The 26,137-nt window shown below is 38.9% G+C and overlaps 1 protein-coding gene across 1 annotated transcript in view; it reads left to right on the top strand.

Moving 5' to 3' along the window:
• Positions 1 to 5,847, top strand: part of SHCBP1 (SHC binding and spindle associated 1) — a 37,797-nt gene extending 31,950 nt beyond the window's left edge. Inside the window, exons 11-13 of the mRNA XM_019980204.2 lie at positions 1,584 to 1,670; positions 2,063 to 2,204; positions 4,631 to 5,847. Of these exons, the coding sequence (XP_019835763.1) occupies positions 1,584 to 1,670; positions 2,063 to 2,204; positions 4,631 to 4,956 (555 nt within the window). The 3' untranslated portion in view covers positions 4,957 to 5,847. The remainder of the gene's footprint in view (positions 1 to 1,583; positions 1,671 to 2,062; positions 2,205 to 4,630) is intronic.
• The last annotated feature ends 20,290 nt before the right edge of the window (positions 5,848 to 26,137 follow it).

Here is a 26,137-nt window from a genome sequence, read left to right as displayed (position 1 = left end):
TACCTCTGTGTGAGTATTGGGGTACCTAGTCACAGCCTTGAGAGGGTAGAAGTCTAGGCTCTCCCTTGGCACTTGCCAGCATGGATGAAGTTTTCTGTCCTTTGAGGCTGGCCTAGTCCTTTGGGTAGAGAGAGTGGGATTTGGGGGAGGCTTTTCTGGTCTGTGTCTGATGTTTATAGATTGCCAGCTTCTTTAGTTTCATGTCTGGAAATGTGAGGCAAAAAGAAAACCCAGTCTAACTAGGTTGGTGTCATTTCTCAGGGGTTGAAGTGTCTAGGTGGTCTGGCTCCTTTATTCCACTTTTCAATCGTATTATGTTTGTTTTATATATAATGTCCGTGATTTTTACTTGTACCATCATCTTAGAAGAGGCAGCCTTTTCAGTTTCTTTATAGTTATTAAATATCTGTTCAGTTTCATAATATATTTTGAAAATGATTGTCCCAGTTACTAGGTGACTGCTGGCTTAAGTTGTTCTTTTCAGGTTTTATATGATTCCTGATAATTTGATATTTAAACTGTTTTATTGTGTATGTATTTTTAATGTTATTGCCCATAAATCTATTTCTGTATATAGCTACAAACTGAAAGTCTTAGCTGAAGGCCCATTTCACAGATCTTACAATTTCTACAGAGAGTTAGATTGGTGTGTAGTGACCATGCCCTTACATATCCGTAATCTCTAAAGGGGGAAGTAATAATAACTATTTTCTCATGGTACACTACCATTCCTAGGGAAACAGCTCAACATACACTCAATAGATGTGCCATAAATGGTTAATTGCAACTCTTCTTCTAGGATATTGTGTATGAAATTATTCTAAAAGTGAATTTTTAAATAATCATAGAGGTTTGAGTGAACATTTTTACTTACTAGAATACCTAGCATAGTGTCAAGAAATAAATTATTCCATTACTGTTACTTTTTTTTGTTGGTACCATTTGGTGCCAAGGGACAATATGAGAGAACTGGGCTGTGCATGGATTATTCTGGTTACTGTTAGGGTATAAATAGGACATTTGAATTAGCTACTAATTTAACATGTGTAGTAGTGGGGAGCATTAGTTATTTTAATTCACAGAAATGATTTTCAAGTTATGTTGGGATATTCTTGAACTGGTGTGCTTTTCAAAATATAGAGCCTTATTTCTATCTACAGTTTAACAATATTTTACTAGATTTGAACACTGTTCTCCAACTAATTGATTATATATAAAAGAATGGTTATTTTTAATATGTGCTTCTTTCAGTGTAATTGTTAACTGACATTTTTTGGGCAGAATCAGAAAACTGATTTGTCCAGAAGGAAAGAGTGAAATAGTAATCAAGTGTTGAAACTCTTAGCCATTGTCTTGTGTGTGTGTGTGTGTGTATGTGTGTGTGTCTGTATGGTATCTGAATATGATAAATGATAGACAACTTGCTGGAAATTAAGCAAATGGAAATGTTGATTAAAAATACTTAATAAAACTTTCTATAATACACTTTATATTTGTGCTACATTAAAAGTCTAAGAAGTGATAAGCCTTCTTTTATAGTCCTGCCTATTTAAAACTGACTGTGATTAAAATGTAATTTGTAGGGTGCTGGTATAGAAATATATCCTGGGAGTAAGTGCACTCTGAGTGATAACGGGATCCATCACTGCAAGGAAGGGATCCTCATTAAGGTGAGCCCCTGCTGAGACACCCTCTTTCCAAAGGGTAGAATTTAGGTTTTAGAATTTTAAATTTAGAATTTAGGTTTTACCTAAGAAACAGTTATGTTTTATGAAATTCCCATGTTATTTCTGTTTTCTGTTTTAAAAAGCATAAACAGTGTATAAATTTTAATGATATCAATAGTTGGTGGTTGAAAGTCTCTTATGAATACTTTGCTGCCCCATAGCTCTGCAAAAAGAGCAGAGGAATGCTGTGTCATTCACAGCTCAGATTGTGCTACCACATTTTAATAAGCATAGCTTTCTATTTTACTTTTAGAATAGCCTGAAAAAAGTGAGGTTTTTAAAGCAGGCAGTGTTGAATGTGACGGTTCCTTGAAACATTTTTTTCAATGTCACAGGACTTCTTAGATGAACATTATGACATTCCCAAAATATCCATGGTGAATAATGTCATACATAATAATGAAGGTTATGGTGTTGTCTTGGTGAAACCTACAATTTTCTCTGATCTGCAAGAAGATGCCCAAGATGAAACTGAAGGTATGGTATATTTAGTAATTTTCTAAATAAAATCTCGACCTAGTTTATTTCAGCATTAAGCTCTGATTAAAGATAGAAATCTTCTACTTAAAAAAAGATAACTAGCATACACTTAGGCACAGAGATAGAGAACTTGGTAAAGCTATAATATGGAGTCTAGGTGTGAAAGAAACTTTCAAAGTCAGCTGGTCAAAGCCTTGATGTGTGGTTTCTGTAGTCCTGCAGTTCCCTTCTCATGTTCGGTTTTCTCTAAATTTATAAAATAAGGATGGGCATACACTAGCAATGGAGGCTATTGCTAACAAATCCTGTTAGCATTTAAGGTTGGAGGCAGGAAAATGAACATTCCAGGTTGAAAACTGCATTTGACTGGAGGGGATCATAGAGTTTGCCTCTATTTTTTATTTGTAAAAGTAAATGTCTCCCTGACAGCTGTCTTTCTTGGCAGCAAAGCTGAGCTAACTCAGTTGGAAATTCTTGAATTTTTTTTTTCATTTATTTATTTATTTTAATTGGAGGCTAATTACTTTACATTATTGTGGTGGTTTTTGCCATACATTCACATGAGTCAGCCATGGGTGTACATGTGTTCCCCATCCTGAACCCCCCTCCCACCTCCCTCCCCATCCCATCCCTCAGGGTCATCATCCCAGTGCACCAGCCCTGAGCACCCTGTCTCATGCATCAAACCTGGACTGGCGATCTATTTCACATATAATATACATGTTTCAATGCTATTCTCTCAAATCATCCCACCCTCGCCTTCTCCCAGAGTCCAAAAGACTGTTCTTTACATCTGTATCTCTTTTGCTGTCTCATATATAGGGTCATCGTTACCATCTTTCTAAATTCCATATGTATGCATTAATATACTATATTGGTGTTTTTCTTTCTGACTTACTTCACTCTGTATAATAGGCTCCAGTTTCATCCACCTCATTAGAACTTATTCAAATGCATTCTTTTTAATAGCTGAGTAATATTCCATTGTGTATATGTACCACAGCTTTCTTATCCATTCCTCTGCCGATAGACATCTAGGTTGCTTCCATGTCCTGGCTATTGTAAACAGTGCTGTGATGAACATTGGGGTACACATGTCTGTTTCAATTCTGGTTTCCTCGGTCTGTATGCCCAGCAGTGGGTCTGCTGGGTCGTGTGGCAGTTCTGTTTCCAGTTTTTTAAGGAATCTCCACACTGTTCTCCATAGTGGCTGTACTAGTTTGCACTCCCATCAACAGTGTAAGAGGGTTCCCTTTTCTCTGCACCCTCTCCAGCATTTATTGTTTGTAGACTTTTTGATAGCAGCCATTCTGACCAGCGTGAGATGGTACCTCATTGTGGTTTTGATTTGCAGGAAATTCTTGAATTCCAAGCCATGACCCAGATCACTATGAAATCTCAGCCATGCAGGATTATGCCTTGGCATGGGTGAGGAACATTTAAAGGATGATGAGTAGTCCTTCTCATCCTTCAAGGTCCACTCTATCTGTTGTTTTTCTCCTCATTGTTCTATAGGTCAGAAGTTAAGGTGAGCTTGGCTGGGTTATCTGCTTAGGGTCTCACAAGGGTGAAAGTGAAGTATCAGCTGGACAGGGCCCTTATCTGAAATCTCTGGGAGAGAATCTGCTTCCAAATTCCTTATGTGTTGGCAGAATCAATTTCCTTGAGGTTGTAGGACAGAGATCTCTTTTTTTTAATTGTTGTTGCCAGCTGTTGGCTAGGGGTTGCTCTCAGCTCTTAGGGATCACTCTTGGGTTATTGCCCCATGACCCCCCTCCATTTCAGCAACAGAGGACCTCCCTCAGAGCAAATCTCTCACGCTTCAAATCTTTCTCACGCTTTAAATCTCTTTATGCTTTCTTCTTCATCATCTAGCCAGGGAAAGCCTTGCTGTTAAAGGATTCATATGATTAGGTTAGGAATACCTGAGTTATATCCTTTTCTTAAGGTCTGATAAGTAACCTTATCTGCAAGGTCCTTTTACCATTTAACAGTCGTAAAAGTAACAAGGGGCAGGCATCACAGGGCCATCTAGAATTCTGCCTATCACAGGCAATCACTTATAAAGCTGCTAAATTGGGAGTTCCTTTAGGGAAACTAAAGTACTAGTACTGTTCTGTTTATCTTTGTATCTAGCTTCTAATACAGTGCTTGTAAATATCCAGGAGAGGTCTGTTGAATGAATGAGATCTAGGATAAAAAGAGAAAATTCGAAGTTGGTAATCCTGTATGAGAGTCAGGAAAGCTTGACAATTAATACAACTGCTTGTTGAGACACTATGGCAGAGAGTTTGGAAAGTCCAGTCAAATGACACAGGACCCCTTGACAGAAAAAACTTGAAAGCTGTGATAGACTGTAGAAATACATGTTTTAGTTGGGGTGGTTTGTATATTTAACTCAATTTTTATAATTTTTTTTCCAGAAAATAAAGCACTTAAAGTTCAAACAAGTGGAGAGGCAGATGTAGCTGAAAGAGTGGATCTGGAAGAGCTGATTCAATGTGCAACTGGTAAAATGGAGCTTTATGCGAGAGCTGAGCTTTCTGAGCAAGTTGAAGGCAATTGTGAAATTGTAAATGAACTAGTTGCTGCCTCCACACAAAAAGGCCAGATGAAGAAGAAAAGGTTGAGTGAACTGGGGATCACACAAGCTGATGACAACTTAATGTCACAGGAGATGTTTGTTTCAATTGTGGGGAACCAGTTCAAGTGGAATGGGAAAGGGAGTTTTGGCACATTTCTTTTCTGACCACTGTGATGTAAATAGATAGCAAAATATTGAATTTTGCACGTTGCCCCCAAGAATCACTGCTGCTATCATACTTTGCTTCATGTCTATATTTTGTATCTGATATATTCAGTTGGATTTGAGTGAAATGTAGCTTCATTTCTCTCGGCAAGTGTTGCACGTAAAACACTCTCTCTCTGTTTAATAAAGTCATAAAACAAAATAGAAAACATTTGGAGATTCGTATCCAGAAAGTCTTGCTTTCTCAAATACATAGTTCCCACATTAAGTCTATTAATAACTTTCTAGTATAAATATACTTTAGCACTTCAAAGATGAGGAAGAAAGGCAGAGAATGCCAGGTGCGTGCACAAAAACGTAGTGTATCAAGATGCAGTATTCTTATAGTTGTCTTTTTAATCCCAGTTACAGTGAGTCTGATAGCCATGCTTTATTTGCATAATACTTGTAATATTTGCATAAAGCTTGTAATATTTGCATTAAAGCTTTTATGATTGGGACGTGACCTGCCTTATCAGACATATTGAGAATCTTGAGAAGAAATGCCTTTTTATGCTGAACTATGTAATCATCAAAGCAATAATGGCATAGCAGGTTTGAAACAGGAATGAAACGTGTTCTTCAGAGCCAGTGTGTACATAGAGCATTTTCCCTGTTGCTGAATATGAATGATTAAAAAGAAGGTACTTTTCTTTCACCATAAAAGTACTCTGATCAGATTTCTTACATAGGCAAAATGATTACCTATAAACATATCAGCTCTATGTTCTTGATATCTTATTGTAAAGTACAGCTTTTTAAAATATTTATATTATAAGAAAGTATATGTGACATTAATGTTCCTACTGATTAAAATTACAATGATGAAAATAAGAAATTGAATCTTGTGATATTTTTTCAAATGCATTATGGGCCATAGTGCACATGTGCACGTGTGATCCTTTGAAGTACATACAGTATTTTGACATCATTTTAGTGTTTCAGAAAGACTATTAAAATGTTTTCTCAGAGAAATTGTTTCTTAAATTTGAATAAGTTGTAATTTTATTTTTCAGATGCTAAAAAGTGTGGAAGGATTTGTGTTAGACTTTTCGTTTGACCATTGCAAGGCATTTTTCTTTTACTCTTTAAATCCTATTCCAAAAGTAATACTAATTAATTCTGTGTCACTTGAGCTAAATTCTTTTTTGAAAACCATTTATTCAACTTAAAAAGATCAAATTGGTTTTCGGATTAAATTTCTGTTTTATCTTAGAGTTTAGATTTTGTTTATTTTCTCTTGTAACTTACTAGATAGAGTGTCAGGAGAATGACCAGGTAAGTAAAGTTAATACCTTCTTTGTTCCTTATTATAGGATGATGGTTTTTCAGATTTCATTTCTATCTCAGTTTAAATCTAACCTTACTATATATTAATTTTTGTTCAAATGATGAGTTAGTGAATAGACAAGTATATTCTTATTTAAGTTACATAGAGTCCATTTTGCTTATTGGGGAGGATTGAGCATCTCAGATAACTTAGTTCAGGGAGTATAGAGAGAGCCCTCGAGGGATTTGACAGTTGAAGTAAAAATACTGACATGGAAAAAGTTTTTACTTGAGATTAAGTATTAATATATAGTCAAATCTACTCTTCTGAGTCTTGTGACTTGTTTACATAGGGCTTGTCCATTACAAGCTTATAAAAGTATTTTATATTATCTTCTAGTACAAGTAGGCTTATTTCAGTTTACACTTCTAATCCACCTGTAATTTGGTTTTGTGGATGTTATGATGTAGAACTGGTTTTCTCTCAGTGGGTAGCAGGTTCCCTTGATAGTGCCTGTTGACTAGTTCATCTTCCCCACTTAACTGGAATCATGCTAAATTCCCATGTTTGCCTATAGTTGACCCTCTGGCTTAAAAACTACTGTCTGATAATCTCTAGCTAAGTGTATATTCTGTTACAAGAGTCTACATCACTAGCACTCAATCAAGTTTGAATAGAAGTATTTTCTAGCCATCCTGCATTGTAGCAAGTTATTTCTCCTCTTAGTCACCAGAGGAAAATATAGCCTCACTTACTCTTTTGAAAACCTTCAAAACCTTCTTGAAAATTAACATTTATCTCTTTCTTTGATATAATAAAAAATCATCAATTTTAAATCTACAACTCCTTTTGAGTCTTGACAAATATGTAGTTATGTAACTACTACTACAACCATAATATTGAAAGTCCCCATCATCTTTAATAAAAGTTCCCTCATTTTTCTTTGCAGTCAATCCCCTCTACCTCCTGTTGGGTCCTGGCAACCTCTTATCTGCTGTCAGTCACCATAGTTTTGCTTTTTCCTAGAATTGTGTATAATAAAGAAAGACTCAGCATATAGTCTTTGTGTCCATCTTCTTAAGCTTAGCATAATGCTCTTAAAGTACATCTATATCGTTTCATGTGTCTGTATTTCGTTTTTATGGCTGCATAGTTTTCCATTGTGTAGCTGTTGAATATCCTACCAGCAGTCTATGCAAGTTCTAGTTGCTCTACATTTTTGCTAACACTTGGTAATTGCCATTCTTTTAAATTTTAAGTATTCTAACGGATGTCCAGTGATAGCTCATTGTGTTTTTCATTTGCATTTACTTTATGATTAATGGTGTTGAGCATCTTTTCATATACTTACTTGCCATTTCTATATCTTTGGTGAAGTGTCTATTCACATCTTTTGCTTATTTTATTCCCCCCAATCAGGTTGTCTTATTGAGTTGTACGGTTTGTGTTTTTTAATTCTGGATGCAAATTTTTAATCAAATATATGTTTTGCAAATATTTCCTTTCTGCCTGTGGTGTGGGCTTTAATTTTCTTAATAGTACCAGTTTATGCCTTCTCTGGAAACCTTTTTTTCTCTTTTCCTACCTTCTTTTTGGGCTTCCCTTGTGGCTCAGTGGTAAAGAATCCACCTACAATATGAGAGACCTGGGTTCAATCCCTGGGTTGGGAAGATCCCCTGGAGAGGGAAAGGCTACCCATTCCAGTATTCTGGCCTGGAGAATTCCATGGACTGTATAGTCCACCGGGTCACAAAGAGTCAGACATGACTGAGTGACTTTCACTTACCTTCTTTTGGGTTGTTTTTTTTTTTAACTTAAAAAATGGATCCATTTTATCTCTACCAGTGGCTTATTATACACGCGTTAAATATATATTTGATAGTTTTGCTTCAGGGCAGTAGTTCTCAATCAGAGGCAAGTTTGGCCCCTTACCTCTACCCCAAAAGGACATGTGCCAAAGTCTGGAGACGTTTTTGGTTGTCACAACTTAGAGTGGAGTGCTCATGGTGTGTATTAGGTAGAGGCCAGGGATGCCAGTAAACATCTGAACCTAACAGTGTACCTGTACCCTCACACTGTGGAATGACATTTTGGCCAAAAATGTCAGTTGTACCAAGAAAAGCTCCTGCTCCAGGCAGTCCTCAGCAACTTTTTCTGTAAAGAACCAGATAGTAAATACATGGTCTTATATCTCCTTCTACCCACCCGCTTCCAAAATGTATAAAACATTCTTAGCTTCGGAACAAAAATAAGTAGCAAGATGAATCTGTCCTATGGCCTGAATTTGCTGACCCTTGCTCTACAGTTTACAATAGACAGAAACTGTCTTCTCACCTTATGTGTAAAGTCCATTTTCCCTTCTTTGCCTCGTGCTATTGTTGTCAAACACTTTACCCTTACACAGGTTTATAAGCCCCTTGATATTTTGCTGTCATTTTTGTTTTAAACTATTAGCTGTCAGGAAGATTGAAAAATGTGTCTTTTATATTTGTTAATGTATGGACTATTTCTGGCACTTTTCATTCTTCATTATATAGATCCAGTTTTCTATTTGGTATCATATTCTACCTGAATAATATTCTTTATCATTTCTTTTGGCATAGGTCTGCTGACACTGAATTCTTCTAGATTTCATTTGTCTGAAAATGCCTTTATTTTGTCATTAATTTTGAAAGATGACTTTTTGCTGCTTCAGATCAGATCAGATCAGTTGCTCAGTCGTGTCCGACTCTTTGCAACCCCATGAATCACAACACGCCAGGACTCCCTGTCCATCACCAACTCCCAGAGTTCACCCAGACTCACGTCCATCGAGTCAGTGATGCCATCCAGCCATCTCATCCTCTCTCGTCCCCTTCTCCTCCTGCCCCCAATCCCTCCCAGCATCAGAGTCTTTTCCAATGAGTCAACTCTTCCCATGATGTGGCCAAAGTACTGGAGTTTCAGCTTTAGCATCATTCCTTCCAAAGAAATCCCAGGGCTGATGTTCAGAATGGACTGGTTGGATCTCCTTGCAGTCCAAGGGACTCTCAAGAGTCTTTTCCAACACCACAGTTCGAAAGCATCAATTCTTCGGCGCTCAGCTTTCTTCACAGTCCAACTCTCACATCCATACATGACTACTGGAAAAACCATAGCCTTGACTAGACGGACCTTTGTTGGCAAAGTAATGTCTCTGCTTTTCAATATGCTATCTAGGTTGGTCATAACTTTCCTTCCAAGGAGTAAGCGTCTTTTAATTTCATGGCTGCAGTCACCATCTGCAGTGATTTTGGAGCCCCAAAAAATAAAGTCAGCCACTGTTTCCACTGTTTCCCCATCTATTTCCCATGAAGTGATGGGACCGGATGCCATGATGTTCGTTTTCTGAATGTTGAGCTTTAAGCCAACTTTTTCATTCTCCACTTTCACTTTCATCAAGAGGCTTTTTAGTTCCTCTTCACTTTATGCCATAAGGGTGGTGTCAACTGCATATCTGAGGTTATTGATATTTCTCCCGGCAATCTTGATTCCAGCTTGTGTTTCTTGTAGTCCAGTGTTTCTCATGATGTACTCTGCATATAAGTTAAATAAACAGGGTGACAATATACAGCCTTGATGAACTCCTTTTCCTATTTGGAACCAGTCTGTTGTTCCATGTCCAGTTCTAACTGTTGCTTTCTGACCTGCATACAAATTTCTCAAGAGGCAGATCAGGTGGTCTGGTATTCCCATCTCTTTCAGAAGTTTCCACAGTTTATTGTGATCCACACAGTCAAAGGCTTTGGCATAGTCAATAAAGCAGAAATAGATGTTTTTCTGGAACTCTCTTGCTTTTTCTATGATCTAGTGGATGTTGGCAATTTGATCTCTGGTTCCTCTGCCTTTTCTAAAACCAGCTTGAACATCAGGAAGTTCACGGTTCATGTATTGCTGAAGCCTGGCTTGGAGAATTTTGAGCATTACTTTACTAGCGTGTGAGATGAGTGCAATTGTGCGGTCGTTTGAGCATTCTTTGGCATTGCCTTTCTTTGGGATTGGAATGAAAACTGACATTTTCCAGTCCTGTGGCCACTGCTGAGTTTTCTGAATTTGCTGGCATATTGAGTGTAGCACTTTCACAGCATCATCTTTCAGGTTTTGGAATAGCTGAACTGGAATTCCATCACCTCCACTAGCTTTGTTCGTAGTGATGCTTTCTAAGGCCCACTTGACTTCACATTCCAGGATGTCTGGCTCTAGGTGAGTGATCACACCATCGTGATTATCTGGGTCGTGAAGATCTTTTTTGTACAGTTCTTCTGTGTATTCTTGCCATCTCTTCTTAATATCTTCTGCTTCTGTTAGGTCCATACCATTTCTGTCCTTTATCAAGTCCATCTTTGCATGAAATGTTCCCTTGGTATCTCTGATTTTCTTGAAGAGATCCCTAGTCTTTCCCATTCTGTTGTTTTCCTCTATTTCTTTGCATTGATCACTGAAGAAGGCTTTCTTATCTCTTCTTGCTATTCTTTGGAACTCTGCATTCAGATGTTTATATCTTTCCTTTTCTCCTTTGCTTTTTACTTCTCTTCTTTTCACAGCTATTTGTAAGGCCTCCCCAGACAGCCATTTTGCTTTTTTGCATTTCTTTTCCATGGGGATGGTCTTGATCCCTGTCTCCTGTACAGTGTCACGAACCTCAGTCCATAGTTCATCAGGCACTCTATCTATCAGATCTAGGCCCTTAAATCTATTTCTCACTTCCACTGTATAATCATAAGGGAGTTGATTTAGGTCATACCTGAATGGTCTAGTGGTTTTCCCTACTTTCTTCAATTTAAGTCTGAATTTGGCAATAAGGAGTTCATGATCTGAGCCACAGTCAGCTCCTGGTCTTGTTTTTGCTGACTGTATAGAGCTTCTCCATCTTTGGCTGCAAAGAATATAATCAGTCTGATTTCTGTGTTGACCATCTGGTGGTGTCCATGTATAGAGTCTTCTCTTGTGTTGTTGGAAGACGGTGTTTGTTATGACCAGTGCATTTTCTTGGCAAAACTCTATTAGCCTTTGCCCTGCTTCATTCAGTATTCCAAGGCCAAATTTTCCTGTTACTCCTGGTGTTTCTTGACTTCCTACTTTTGCATTCCAGTCCCCTATAATGAAAAGGACATCTTTTTTGCTGCTTAGAGAATTCTAAATTGACAGTGTATCTCAGTGTTTAAAGATGTCCTTCACTATCATTTCACTTTCATAGTTTCTGGCAAGCAGACTATTCAATCACTAGTTGTCAGTCAGCAGTTTCATTATCCTATATCTTTGTGTTGATTTTGTTTTATTTTTATTTATCCTGCATGGAGTTCATTGTACTTCTTCATTGTGTGAGTTTTTTTTCAGATATTTTTTCTGTCCTGCTCTCTCTCTCATCTCTATTTCCTTAATTCTAATTACATACATGTTTCTCTGTTTTATTTTGTTCCTAAGGTCACTGATACATTATTCATTTGTGTTTCACTTTGGATAGTTTCTATTGGTATGTCTTCAAGTTTACTAAAATTTTCTTCCAAATAATTTAAACTTCTATCAATCTCACCCATTTCAGATATTATGTATTTTTTAATCCCAAGATGGTTTTTCAGGGTGACTATAACATCTTTCCTTTTGCTCTTTAACATGATTATATTTTCTAGTTTCCTGATCATATAGGACATATTTATTATAGCTATTAGTATCCTTATTTGATAGCTTTATCATCTCTGTTGCTTCTGGGTCTGTTTCTATTGATTGGTTTCACTCTTGGTTATGGGTCATATTTTCCTGTTTCTTTGCTGCTTGCTTATTTCTGATTGGATGCTAGGCATCATGAATTTTCTGCTAACGTATAGTTTGTTTTAGTCCTTTATAGTGTTGGCTTTGTTTTTTTTCCTGGAATGCAGTTACTTGGAATCAGTTGAATTCTTTCAATGTTTGCTTTTAAGCTCTGTTTGGGTAGGTTCAGAGCAGCTTATAGTCTGGTCAATTTACACCTTTCTTTGCTTTTCCAGAACTCTATCTGGTGCCCCATATATTATGAGATCTTTTCACTTTGGCTGGTAGGAGTGAACTCTTTTCTGCTCATTCTTTTCTGGTGACCCTTTCCCCAGCCTTGGGTACCTTTCTTCACACACATGCGGTTGGTACTCAACCCATACTCAAGGGGACCCACTGCAGGTTTCTGAAGCTCTCCTGTACATTTCCTTTCTCTAATAGTTTGCCTTGCAAATTCTGGGTGCCTTGGCCTCTAAACTCTTGATTTCTGTTTCCTAGCCTTAGTGAATCAGCTGTGCTCTGCTCCCTGTCCCTGTGTTGAGGCCTGGAAACTGCCTCCAGGCAGAAGGCTGGTATAATTTTATTTCCCGTCTCAGGTATCACAGTCCTGTGTTATCTGTTGTCTGATGTATGGAAAACCATTGTCTCATATGTTTTGTCCAGTTGTATAGTTATTTAAGGCAGGAGGGTAAATCTGAAACTTGTTACTCAGTCTTCACTGAAAGTGGAAGTCGTCTTTAATCCTCCAGGTTGGAACTGAGGTAAAAGACAGTGGGCCTCTGGGCTGCCCACCTAGTGTTTGTTGAGTGGAGTGAGATTCAAGCTTTGTTCTCACCCAGACACTCCAAGGGCAAAGCTAGTGGCAAAAGTTGAGCTCTGCCAAAGTAAAGCAATAAGGTGCCCGTTCTTGAGGTCAAGGAAGACTTTCCTGTGTGCAAATGTGCAGGAAGCCTTCTTGGGGGTTGAAAAGGGAGAGGGCTCCACTCCATAACAAGTGAGGACATGCACCCATAGGCCTGTGGTAGAATCCATCTTAGGAAAAAGCCGCACATGCATCTTGGGGAAGGTCCGAGATGTGAAGAAAGAAACAAGATAATTGGTCAAATGTAAGCAAAGACCTGAAAGGACTGTCCTATATAAGTGATTGAAATCACCTTACTGGGCCCCTCATCAAAGAGGATGCCCATACCCTTTCTCTCTGGGGTGTATTTCTGCCTAGCTTCTGATTTTAGACTGTTTTCCTGTGTGCTCTCCCACACATTGTACTGTCTCTAATAATAAACTTTGTGCCTGTTCTTACGGTTTTTGCCTCCTTGAAACATTTTTGTTTTCAAACGGAAAGAGCCAGGGCCACTTCGCTTCTAGCCTCTAGCCTCTGATGGTCTAGTGGCTAGGATTCCTGGTTTTCAAACAGGTTACCCAGATTCCATTCCTGGGCAGGGAACTGAGAGCTCTCTTCAGGACCACTCTCCTTCTGAGATCAGAACCATTTCCAAAAGAAATGGGTGACTCTATGTTAGTAGAGAGAGAAGTTAGGAGACTATGTTATGGAGTCTCTCTATGTTAGGATACTCTGTGATAGCCAATTAGTAACTAGGTCAAATTCCTGAGTTTCTCTGTAGCTTATTTCTGTTGAAATATTTACTAGAATGGTTGGTATTTGACTATAAAAACATTTTTGGAGCATTTAAATAAAAGCAAGTATTGGTGGGGTGGTGTCACAGGGCATTAACTCTGAATTGAGCACATCACATTCTAGAATCTTAACCAACTCTAATTTGGTTTGCTCGCATCCAAAAGTAGGAGTTTACCATGCATGCATGCTTCTGAGTTCAGCTTTTATTGCCTGAAGGCCAGGTTGGCTGACAACTTTCTCACTGAAATAATCTTGGTGTATAGCCCTTTAAAGGCCGTTTTGAGTAAAATTGGACCAATTTAGCAAGCAACTAAAAACTAATTCAAATCTTTGCATTATTTTCATGGGAAGCATAATGCATTGCAGTTAACTTGTGAATATTCTTGAAAAATCAAGTATCCCTAACTTATAGTTGGTCCTTGCGCTAAAGGCAGCTCTCCTAGGTGATAACTAGTGATGTTTTTCCGTCAAGGCTTTTAGGAATCCACATACTGTTTTATTTTAGATCTCAAAAACTTTCTGAAGGTGTTAGCATATTAACATTGATGTGGCTTTTGGTGCATTAATAAAGTGCTCCTGCACTTAGCTTTTCTTCAATGCTTGCTGCTGCTGCTGCTGCTAAGTCGCTTCAGTCATGTCCAACTCTGTGCGACCCCATAGATGGCAGCCCACCAGGCTCCCCGTCCCTGGGATTCTCCAGGCAAGAACACTGGAGTGGGTTGCCATTTCCTTCTCCAATGCATGAAAGTGAAAAGTGAAAGTGAAGTCGCTTAGTCGTGTCCGACTTCAATGCTTACAAGGCACCAAATGAGTTGCAAGGAAGATGAGAAAGAGAGTTCAACACTTTCTAAAGTAATATTAAGCTTTATAGCACTGGAAATCTATTTAATTCCCTTTCATTGCTTCTAAAATGCATTTCAAATCTGTTGTCATTGGTAACATGCTCAGAGTCATTGGAGAATTATTTTTGACTTGGTATTTATATCTAAAATTTGCTAGTGAGACAAATCCTCTCCAGTGCTTGAGGAAATTAACATTTTGACTTTTCAACATAGTATTGATATTAGGTTAGTTTACAGTTCCCTGGGGTCTTTCAATTTTCTGGATTTAGAAAGGTTAACAGATTTCAAACTTCTTGTTTTAAGAAAGTCATATTGTCTTGGTCACAGAGTTTCCCTCTAAATTCAGTTTTCTGTTCTTTTAAGTAATCGTTTTGTTGAGCCAAGTCTCTAATTCTGTATTACATAGATGTTGTCCCTTAATTTGAAAAACAGAAACAACTGTAATTCTTTTTTTAATCAGTGTGAAACTGCTTCTGTCCAGACTGTAACTGACTATTCAGCAATTGACAAGGGAGGGTTCTGCTAGGCTGTGGAATGTAATGACTAATTTGCTGATGGCATGATGGAGGGGAGGGAGGAAATCTACTCTGTAGAACACTATCACCTGAAAGCTTTTCTGGAGGGAGGTCTGATAGGCACTGGTAATATAAGAGAAGTGCTTACACTATGAAATTAACTGCGTAATATCATATGGAAAGATCTGAGACTATTAAAGCAAATACTGACAATAGAAAGCCAATCATTTTTCCCAAGACAAAAATGTTGGACTACAGGTATTTTTCTATAGCATATGTTAGGGCATCTGGGTACTTGAGGGAAGAGATTTGGTCTTTTCTGCATCCAAATTTTGAAGATGTTAAGGATGTAGATAATGGCAGGAGTATAGGAGGCTCTCAGAAAATACTATCTTAGATAGACATCATGGAAATGTATGAATATCCCATTTTTATCCAGCATTTTTGCTTCTCTAGAAAAAGAGCCTAAGGATAATTTCCATAGAACATGAAGACAGAATTATTTCAGGTTCATCACTCATGGTATTGATTATGAATGCATGTGAGTCTGTGTCTTCCTGCAATTTCTAGAGACCAAGCATGTAGGGTCATTATTTCAGCCCACACCCCCCCCTTTTTTTTCCATGCCAGTGCTATAAGATGACAAGGCTGGAAAATTAGCTCATGACTCTCAGCACTTAGCTGCGCTTGAAACATTATGCATAGGCACCACCACCCTCTCAAGATCCTGAAATAACTGATCTAAAGTCAGTTCAGGCATAGATAATTTAAAATAAAACATCTGTTACATTGTTGTTTGCAAGAAAGCCCAGAACTCTAAATGTCTAGAGTTGTGTGAAAATTCCTCTTTCTTAAATCTGCCACGAACTATTCATGTCACCTTGAACATGTGAATAACCCACCCGAACATTTTCTGACTTGAGAAATGGAATACAGCTTTGCTGACCTGCTTTGAGTTAATTTCATGAGGTTTCTTTAATGTCCAAGTCTCTTGACTAAGTATTAATATCATAATGTCTGAGTATTGACCCAGGGACTTATCTGGAGAGTGCTCTATGTATGGCATCCTGCTGGATATTGTGGGAGAGTAAAGGATGTATAAGATCCAACCTCCAACTATGTAGAACCACAAGAAATGGGTTCATAGCAGTGTTACCAACCAGGGTTTGTGGGTTCCTTAATCAACAGAAATTGGTAAGAGGCCAGACAATGGAGACCTTGCTGCAGCAGGGGGTAGTGAAAAGTACCATGTTCCCTTGCTTCCTCCCTGAGGAGGGCAAGGGTGTTCCTTACATCAGGTGAGGGCAGGGGTAGGATCAGGAGTTGGGCCAAAGGGTGGCTTAAGTGGTTTGCCCACCCTTTCAGTGGTGTGTGCATGGGTCATGTGGCTTTATTCCAGATACCCTGCTCCCAGCTCTTCAGAAGTGGCAGCTGGGATTTTTGGTCTTTTTGTATTTTGTCTGTAATTTGCCCCAACTGGATGTGCAGGCAGTTATTTTTAATCCCTTATAGTTTCTTTGTATTTTGTTACTCAAGGAGATTTCAGGTGCAAGCACCACAGCAGAGGGTCCCAGGTCCCAAGCTGTCTCCCAGCCTGGCTCATACTAGCCCCAAATTACAGACAACCCAAACGTCTCAAAGGAGAATGGATATGTAATTGTATTTTCGCAGACTAGACTAGTATATACAACGTGTGTGTTGTAATGCTGGAGGAAAGAAGCCATACGTATAAAACAGCAGAATCTATATGATTCTATTTATAGGAAGTTTAAAAAAAGGAGAACATATTTTATATGATAGAAGAAAGAATAATTGATCACCTTTGGTGAGGGCCTATTTAGAAGGGATCTTGAGGGCAAACTCTGGTGTGCTGGAAAGATTCTTTCTCTTGACTTGTGTAGTGCTGATATATGTGTGTGTGTGTGTGTGTGTGTATGCATATATCCATCAAACTGTTCACTTAGGGTTTGCACACTTTATTGAGCATATTATTTCTCAAAAATTTAATTTATTTTTTTATTGAAGAATAATTGCTTTACAGAATTTTGTTGTTTTCTGTCAAACCTCAACATGAATCAGCCATAGGTATACATATATCCCCTCCCTTGTGAACCTCCCTCCCATCTCCCTCCCATCCCATGCTTCCAGGTTGATACAGAGCCCCTGTTTGAGTTTCCTGAGCCATACAGCAAATTCCCATTGTCTATCTATTTTACATATGGTAATGTGACTTTCCATGTTACTCTTTTCATACATCTCACCCTCTCCTCCCCTCTCCCCATGTCCATAAGTGCATTCTCTGTCTGTTTCTCCACTGTTGCCCTGTAAATAAATTCTTTAGTACCATTTTTCTAAATTCTGTATATGTGAGTTAGAATACGATATTTATCTTTCTCTTTCTGACTCACTTCATTCTGTATAATGCTATGATATGCTAAGTCGCTTCAGTCGTGTCCCACTCTGTGCGACCCCATAGACAGCACCAGGCTCCCCCGTCCCTGGGATTCTCCAGGCAAGAACACTGGAGTGGGTTGCCATTTCCTTCTCCAATGCATGAAAGTGAAAAGTGAAAGGGAAGTCGCTCAGTTGTGTCCGACTTTTAGCGACCCCATGGACTGCAGCCTACCAGGCTCCTCCATCCATGGGATGTTCCAGGCAAGAGTACTGGAGTGGGGTGCCATTGCCTTCTCCACTCTGTATAATAGGTTCTTGGTTCATCCAACTCATCAGAACTGACTCAAATGTGTTCCTTTTTATGGCTGACTAATATTCCATTGTGTATATGTACCACAACTTCATTATCCATTCATCTGTCAATGGACATCTAGGTTGCTTCCATGTTCTAGCTATTGTAAAGAGTGCTGTAATGAACAATGGGATACATGTGTCTTTTTCAATTTTGGTTTCCTCAGGATATATGCCTAGGAGTGGGATTGTTGGGTTATGGTGGTTTTATTCCTAGTTTTTTAAGGAATCTCCATACCGTCTTCCATAGTGGCTGTATCAATTTACATTCCCACCAACAGTGCAAGAGTGTTCCCTTTTCTCCACACCCTCTCCAGTGTTTATTGTTTATAGACTTTGATAATAGCCATTATGACTGGTGTGAGGTGACATCTCATTGTGGTTTTGATTTGCATTCTCTAATAATGAGCAATGTTGAGCATCTTTTCATGTGTTTGTTAGCCATCTACATGTCTTCTTTGGAGAAATGTCTGTTTAGGTCTTCTTCCCACTTTTGGATTGGGTTGTTTTTCTGGCATTGAGTTGTATGAGCTGCTTGTATATTTTGAAAATTAATCTTTTGTCAGTTATTTCACTTGCTATTATTTTTTTCCATTGTGAGGGTTGTCTTTTCAGCTTGCTTATAGTTTCCTTTGCTGTGCAAAAGCTTTTAAGTTTAACTGGGTCCCACTTGTTTGCTTTTGTTTTTATTTCCGTTACTCTAGGAGGTGGGTCATAGAGGAACTTGCTTTGGTTTATGTCATCGAGTGTTCTGCCTATGTTTTCCTCTAAGAGTTTCATAGTTTCTGGCCTTACATTTAGGTCTTTAATCCATTTTGAGTTTATATTTGTGTATGGTGTTAGGAAGTGTTCTAATTTCATTCTTTTACACATAGCTGTCCAGTTTTTCCAACACCATTTATTGAAGAGGCTGTCTATTCCCTACCAGGAGCCGGTGAGGCATTCCACTCGTGACAAAGGTCATGAGGAAGGAGGCTCGGCATACGCAAAGGCGGGATCGAGCCTCAGGAGTCCCCCTAGATATTCTCGAGCATCTACCCCCCAAAAAACCAGAGTCTGCCTACTTTATTGCTTTGTGCTCTCACCTCTGACTTTACTGGGGGCTGTCCCCTACCACCATCTCGCTCTCTCTGTCAAAGAGTTAACTTACAGCTCCAATTAATAAAGTTCCTGGGCAATTAGGAGTGTTTAAATCCAAACCCCTCAGATGGCTCTCTAACTCGCCTGACAAGTTTACCCAGACTCCTACAGCTATGCATACGTTTGTTTACAGTCTCCCAGCCTCGAGAGGCAAGGGAAGCTTAAGATATTCAAATAGCTTAGAGCCTCTCAGAGGGTTAGAAACTGTCAGAATAAACTAGTAAAGGATTTCATTGATGAGCCAATGCTTGTTGCCAAGTTTTCACATCCCCTGTATTGTATCCTTGAATGTGTATTAATTAATAGTTGGTATGTAGAAAAAATAAGTAGTGGCCTTGGTGTTAGTAACTTTAGACCCTTAAGGTAATAAATTCTTTCCTTTGTTGTAAACCCATTACACATCCGCCCTATAGGAATGCAATTTTATCTTCGGAAGATGGCGCCAAACCTTAAAATAATTACTCTTAGAGAAAATAAATCTTTGTTGATAAGTCCTTGTCAAGGGTCATAAAATGTTAGTAGACCTTCTGGCCAGAAGATGATGTAAATCACCTAAACCATTTGTATACGATAAATTTGCAGGAAAGAAACCCTGGTTTTTGATAAGGATCAAAAACTGCTGACTTGCATCCCCTATTATCCTTTATGTGTAACTTAGGGTATATAAGCCCCTGTTAAAAATAAAGCTACGGGCCTTGCTCACCAATGCTTGGTCTCCCCATGTCATTCTTTTCACATTCTGGCTGAAGTCTCCATCTGGAGCGTGGATATCCTCTGCGACCATTTATTTGCCTGGGCTTCTAAGACCCACTCGAGAAGGTGCCTAAGGTGGGGCACCTTCCGCTATTCGAGAGGGCGCCTGCGGCCTCCGTGGTCAGAGCTAACCTGGTGTCACGGGTTATATTGATTTTCCGCCTAAACCAAGCTACTCAGCCTCTTTTCTCCACTGAATTTTCCTACTGAGCTATCCTCATTCTATTACTCTTTATATCTCTAATTAACATTTGAATAGGTCGCCTAAGCTATCTCTCCTTCGAATACCCTGGATCAGCTGGGGCTGGACCCCGGCAATTCCCCATTGTATATACTTGCCTCCTTTGTCAAAAATAAGGTATCCATAGGAGCATGGGTTTATTTCTGGGCTTTCTATCTTATTCCATTGGTCTATATTTCTGTTTTTGTGCCAGTACCATACTGTCTTGAAGACTGTAGCTTTGTAATATAATCTGAAGTCAGGAAGGTTGATTCCTCTAGCTCCATTCTTCTTTCTCAAGACTGCTTTGGCTATTCAGCATCCTTTGTGTTTTCATATGAATTGTGAATTTTTTTGTTTCACTTCTGTGAAAAATGCTGTTGGTAATTTTATAGGGATAACATTGAATCTGTAGATTGTATTTGGTAGTATAGTCATTTTCACAATATTGATTCTTCCTACCCAGGAACATGGAATATCTCTCCATCTGTTTATGTCATCTTTGATTTCTTTTTTTAGTGTCTTATCATTTTCTATGTACAGTTCTTTTGTCTCCTTAGGTAAGTTTATTCCTAAATATTTAATTCTTTTTGTTGCAATGGCAAATGGGATTGATTCCTTAATTTCTCTTTCTGATTTTTCATTGTTAGTATACAGAAATGCAAGTGATTTCTGTGTATTGATTTTGTATCCTGCAACTTTGCTAAATTCACTGATTAGCTCTAGTAATTTTCTGATACTATCTTTAGGGTTTTCTATGTACAGTATCATGTCATCTGCAAACAGTGAGAACTTTACTTCTTCTTTTCCAATCTGAATTCCTTTTATTTCTTTTTCTTCTCTGATTGCTATAGCTAGGACTTTCAGAACTATGTTAAACAATAGTAGTGAAAGTGGACACCCTTGTCTTGTTCCTGATCTTAGGGGGGATGGTTTCAGTTTTTCACCATTGAGAATAATGTTTGCTGTATGCTTATCATATATGGTCTTACTATGTTGAGGTAAGTTCCTTCTATGCCCATTTTTTTTAAGAGTTTTAATCATAAGTGATCCACTGGAGAAGGGATAGGCTACCCACTCCAGTATTCTTGGGCTTCCCTTGTGGCTTAGCTCGTAAAGAGTCTGCCTGCAATATGGGAGAACTGGGTTCAATTCCGGGGTTGGGAAGATCCCCTGGAGAAGGGAAAGGCTACCCACTCCAGGATTCTGGCCTAGAGAATTCCATGGATTGTTTAGTCCATGGGGTGGAAAGAGTCAGACATGACTGAGCAACTTTCACTTTCACTTCAATCATAAATGGGTCCTGAATTTTATCAAAGGCTTTTTCTGCATCTATTGAGACAGAGGATGAGATGGTTGGATGGCATTCCTGACTTGATGGACATGAGTCTCGGTGAACTCCGGGAGTTGGTGATGGACAGGGAGGCCTGGCGTGCTGCGATTCATGGGGTCGCAAAGAGTCGGACACGACTGAGCGACCGATCTGATCTGATCTGATCTGATTGAGATCATCATATGGTTTTTATCTTTCAATTTGTTAATATGGTGTTTCACACTGATTGATTTGCATATATCAAAGAATCCTTGCATTCCTGGAATAAACCCAACTTGATCATGGTGTATGAACTGTTTGATGTGTTTCTGAACTCTGCTAAAATTTTGTTGAGAATTTTTGCATCTATGTTCATCAGTGATATTGGCCTATAGTTTTCTTTTTTGTTGTTGTCTTTGTCTGGTTTTAGTATCAGGGAGTGGTAGCCTCATAGAATGAGTTTGAAAATGTTCCTTCCTCTGAAATTTTTTCAAAGAGTTTTAGTAGGATATGCATTCAATTCATTTCAGTTCAGTCGCTCAGTCGTGTCCAACGCTTTGCGACCCCATGAATCGCAGCACTCCAGGCCTCCCTGTCCATCACCATCTCCTGGAGTTCACTCAAACTCAGGTCCATCGAGTCAGTGATGCCATCCAGCCATCTCATCCTCTGTCGTCCCCTTCTCCTCCTGCCCCCAATCCCTCCCAGCATCAGACTCTTTTCCAATGAGTCAACTCTTCGCATGAGGTGGCCAAAGTACTGGAGTTACAGCTTTAGCATCATTCCTTCCAAAGAACACCCAGGGCTGATCTTTAGAATGGACTGGTTGGATCTCCTTGCAGTCCAAGGGACTCTCAAGAGTCTTCTCCAACACCACAGTTCAAAAGCATCAATTCTTCAGCGCTCAGCTTTCTTCACAGTCCAATTCTTGCATCCTTACATGACCACTGGAAAACCATAACCTTGACTAAATGGACTTTTGTTGGCAAAGTAATGTCTCTGCTTTTCAATATGCTATCTAGGTTGGTCATAACTTTTCTTCCAAGGAGCAAGAGTCTTTTAATTTCATGGCTGCAGTCACCATCTGCAGTGATTTTGGAGCCCAAAAAGATAAAGTCTGACACTGTTTCCCCATCTATTTCCCATAAAGTGATGGGACCAGATGCCATGATGTTCGTTTTCTGAATGTTGAGCTTTAAGCCAACTTTTTCACTCTCCTCTTTCACTTTCATCAAGAGGCTTTTGAGTTCCTCTTCACTTTCTGCCATAAGGGTGGTGTCATCTGCATATCTGAGGTTATTGATATTTCTCCCAGAAATCTTGATTCCAGCTTGTGCTTCTTCCAGCCCAGCGTTTCTCATGATGCAGGGTGACAATATACAGCATTGACGTACTCCTTTTCCTATTTGGAACCAGTCTGTTGTTCCATGTCCAGTTCTAACTGTTGCTTCCTGACCTGCATACAGGTTTCTCAAGAGGCAGGTCAGGTGATCTGGTATTCCCATCTCTTTCAGAATTTTCCACAGTTTATTGTGATCCACATGGTCAAAGGCTTTAGCATAGTCAATAAAGAAGAAATAGATGTTTTTCTGGAACTCTCTTGCTTTTTCCATGATCTAGTGGATGTTGGCAATCTGATCTCTGGTTCCTCTGCCTTTTCTAAAATCAGCTTGAACATCTGGAAGTTCACGGTTCATGTATTGCTGAAGCCTGGCTTGGAGAATTTTGAGTATCACTTTACTAGCATGTGAGATGAGTGCAATTGTGCGGTCGTTTGAGCATTCTTTGGCATTGCCTTTCTTTAGGATTGGAATGAAAACTGACCTTTTCCAGTCCTGTGGCCACTGCTGCCTTTTCCAAATTTGCTGGCATATTGAGTGCAGCACTTTCACAGCATCATCTTTCAGGGTTTGGAATAGCTCAACTGGAATTCCATCACCTCCACAAGCTTTGTTCGTAGTGATGCTTTCTAAGGCCCACTTGACTTCACATTCCAGGATGTCTGGCTCTAGGTGAGTGATCACACCATCGTGAATATCTTGGTCATGAAGATCTTTTTTGTACAGTTCTTCTGTATATTCTTGCCACCTCTTCTTAATATCTTCTGCTTCTGTTAGGTCCATACCATTTCTGTTCTTTATCGAGCCCATCATTGCATGAAATGTTCCCTTCGATATGCATTAGCTCTTCTCTAAATGTTTGATAGAATTCTCCTTTGAAGCCATCTGGTCCTGGGCTTTTGTTTTTTGGGAGATTTTTAATCACAGCTTCATTTTCAGGCCTTGTAAGTGGATTGTTCATAATTTCTACTTCTTTCTGGTTCAGTCTTGAAAGATTGAATTTATCTAAGAATCTGTCCATTTCTTCCAGGTTATCCACTTTATTGCCATATAGTTGTTCATAATAGTCTCTTATAATCCTTTGTTTTTCTGCATTGTCTATTGCAACCTCTCCTTTTTCATTTCCAATTTTGTTGATTTGATTCTTCTCTCTTTTGTTCTTGATGAGTCTGGCTAAATGTTTGTCAATTTTGTTTATCTTCTCAAAGAACCAGCTTTTAGTTTTATTAATCTTTAGTATTGTTTCTTTCATTTCTTTTTCATTTATTTCTGCTTGGATCTTTATGATTTCTTTCCTTCTACTAATTTTGGGGGTTCTTTGTTCTTTTTCCAGTTGTTTTAGGTGTGAAATTAGGTTGTCTGTTCAATATTTTTCTTGTTTCTTGAGGTAGGATTGTATTGCTATAACCTTCCCTCTTATCCCATAAGTTTTGAATTGTTGTGTTTTCATTGTCATGTGTTTCTAGAAATTTTTTGGTTTCCCTTTTGATTTCCTCAGTAACCTGTTGGTTATTTGGAAACATGCTGTTTAATCTCCATGTGTTTGTGTTTCTTACAGTTTTTTTCTTGTAATTGATATCTAGTTTCATAGCGTTGTGGTCAGAGATGATTGATATGATTTCAATTTTCTTAATTTACTGAGGTTTGATTTGTGACCCAAATGTGGTCTATCCTGGATAATGTTGCATGTGCACTTGAGAAGAAGGTGTATTCTTCTGCATTTGGATGGAATGTCCTGAAGATATCAATGAGATCCATCTCATCCAATGTATCATTTAAGATGTATGTTTCCTTATTAGTTTTCTATTTTGATGATCTGTCCATTGGTGAGGGGATGTTAAAGTCTCCTACTATTGTGTTACTGACCATTTCTCCATTTATGTCTGTTAGTATTTGTCTTATGTATTGAGGTGCTCCTATGGTGGGTGCATAGATATTTACAATTGTTATATCTTCCTCTTGGATTGATCCCTTGATCATTATGTAGTGTCCTTCCTTATCTCTTGTAATCTTGTTTAAGGTCTATTTTGACTGATATAAGGATTGCTTCTCCAGCTTTCTTTTGCTTCCCATTTACATGGAATATATTTTTCCATCCTCTCACTTTCAGTCTATATGTGTCTTTAGGTCTGAAGTGGGTTTCTTGTAGACAGCATATATATAGGTCTTGTTTCTGTATCCATTCAGCTAGTCTGTGTCTTTTGGTTGGAGCATTTAATCCATTTACATTTAAAGTAATTTTTGATATATATGTTCCTATTGCCATTTTCTTCATCTTTCAGTGTCCTATCTTTTTATCTTTTCATACTGTTCATGGGGTTCTCAAGGCAAGAATACTGAAGTGGTTTGCCATTCCCTTCTCCAGTGGACCACATTCTGTCAGACCTCTCCACCATGACCCTCCCATCTTGGGTGGCCCCACACAGCATGGCTTAGTTTCATCAAGTTAGACAAGGCTGTGGTCCATGTGATCAGATTGGCTGGTTGTCTGTGATTGTGGTCTCACTCTGTGTGCCCTCTGATGCCCTTTCTCAGCGCCTACCATCTTACTGTCTTACTTGGGTTTCTCTTACCTTGGACGTGGGTTATCCCATCGTGGCTGCTCCAGCAAAGTACAACCGCAGCTCCTTACCTTGGACTTGGGGTAGCTCCTCTCAGCCACACTCCTGCGCTGTCACAGCTGCTGTGTTCCCTGGAATGTGAAGTCAAGTGGGCCTTAGGAAGCATCACTATGAACAAAGCTAGTGGAGGTGATGGCATTCCAGTTGAGCTCTTTCAAATCCTGAAAGATGATGCTGTAAAAGTGCTGCACTCAATATACAAGCAAATTGGGAAAACTCAGCAGTGACCACAGGACTGGAAAAGGTCAGTTTTCATTCCAATCCCAGAGAAAGACAATGTCAAAAAATGCTCAAACTACCTCACAACTGTACTCATCTCACAGGCTAGTAAAGTAATGCTCAAAATTCTCCAAGCCAGGCTTCAGCAATACATGAACCGTGAACTTCCAGATGTTCAACCTGGTTTTAGAAAAGGCAGAAGAGCCAGAGATCAAATTGCCAACATCTGATGGATCATCGAAAAAGCAAGAGAGTTCCAGAAAAACATCTATTTCTTCTTTATTGACTATGTCAAAGCCTACACCACCCTTATGGCAGAAACTGAAGAAGAACTAAAAAGCGTCTTGATGAAAGCGAAAGAGGAGAGTGGAACAGTTGGCTTAAAGCTCAACATTCAGAAAACGAAGATCATGGCATCTGGTCCCATCACTTCATGGAAATAGATGGGGAAACAGTGGCTGACTTTATTTTTCTGGGCTCCAAAATCACTGCAGATGGTGATTGCAGCCATTAAATTAAAAGATGCTTACTCCTTAGAAGGAAAGTTATGACCAACTTAGCATATTAAAAAGCTGAGACATTACTTTGTCAACAAAGTCTGTCTCAAGGCTATGGTTTTTCCAGTGGTCATGTATGGATGTGAGAGTTGGACTATAAAGAAAGCTGAGCACCAGAGAATTGATGCTTTTGAACTGTGGTGTTGGAGAAGACTCTTGAGTCCCTTGGACTGTGAGGAGATCCTACCAGTCCATCCTAAAGGAGA

The sequence above is a fragment of the Bos indicus genome, chromosome 18 (assembly GCF_029378745.1).
Source record: "Bos indicus isolate NIAB-ARS_2022 breed Sahiwal x Tharparkar chromosome 18, NIAB-ARS_B.indTharparkar_mat_pri_1.0, whole genome shotgun sequence".
NCBI classification, from domain to species: Eukaryota; Metazoa; Chordata; class Mammalia; order Artiodactyla; family Bovidae; genus Bos; species Bos indicus.
Note: the sequence above shows the minus strand (reverse complement) of the source record. Positions and strands in the feature narration are given on the sequence as shown.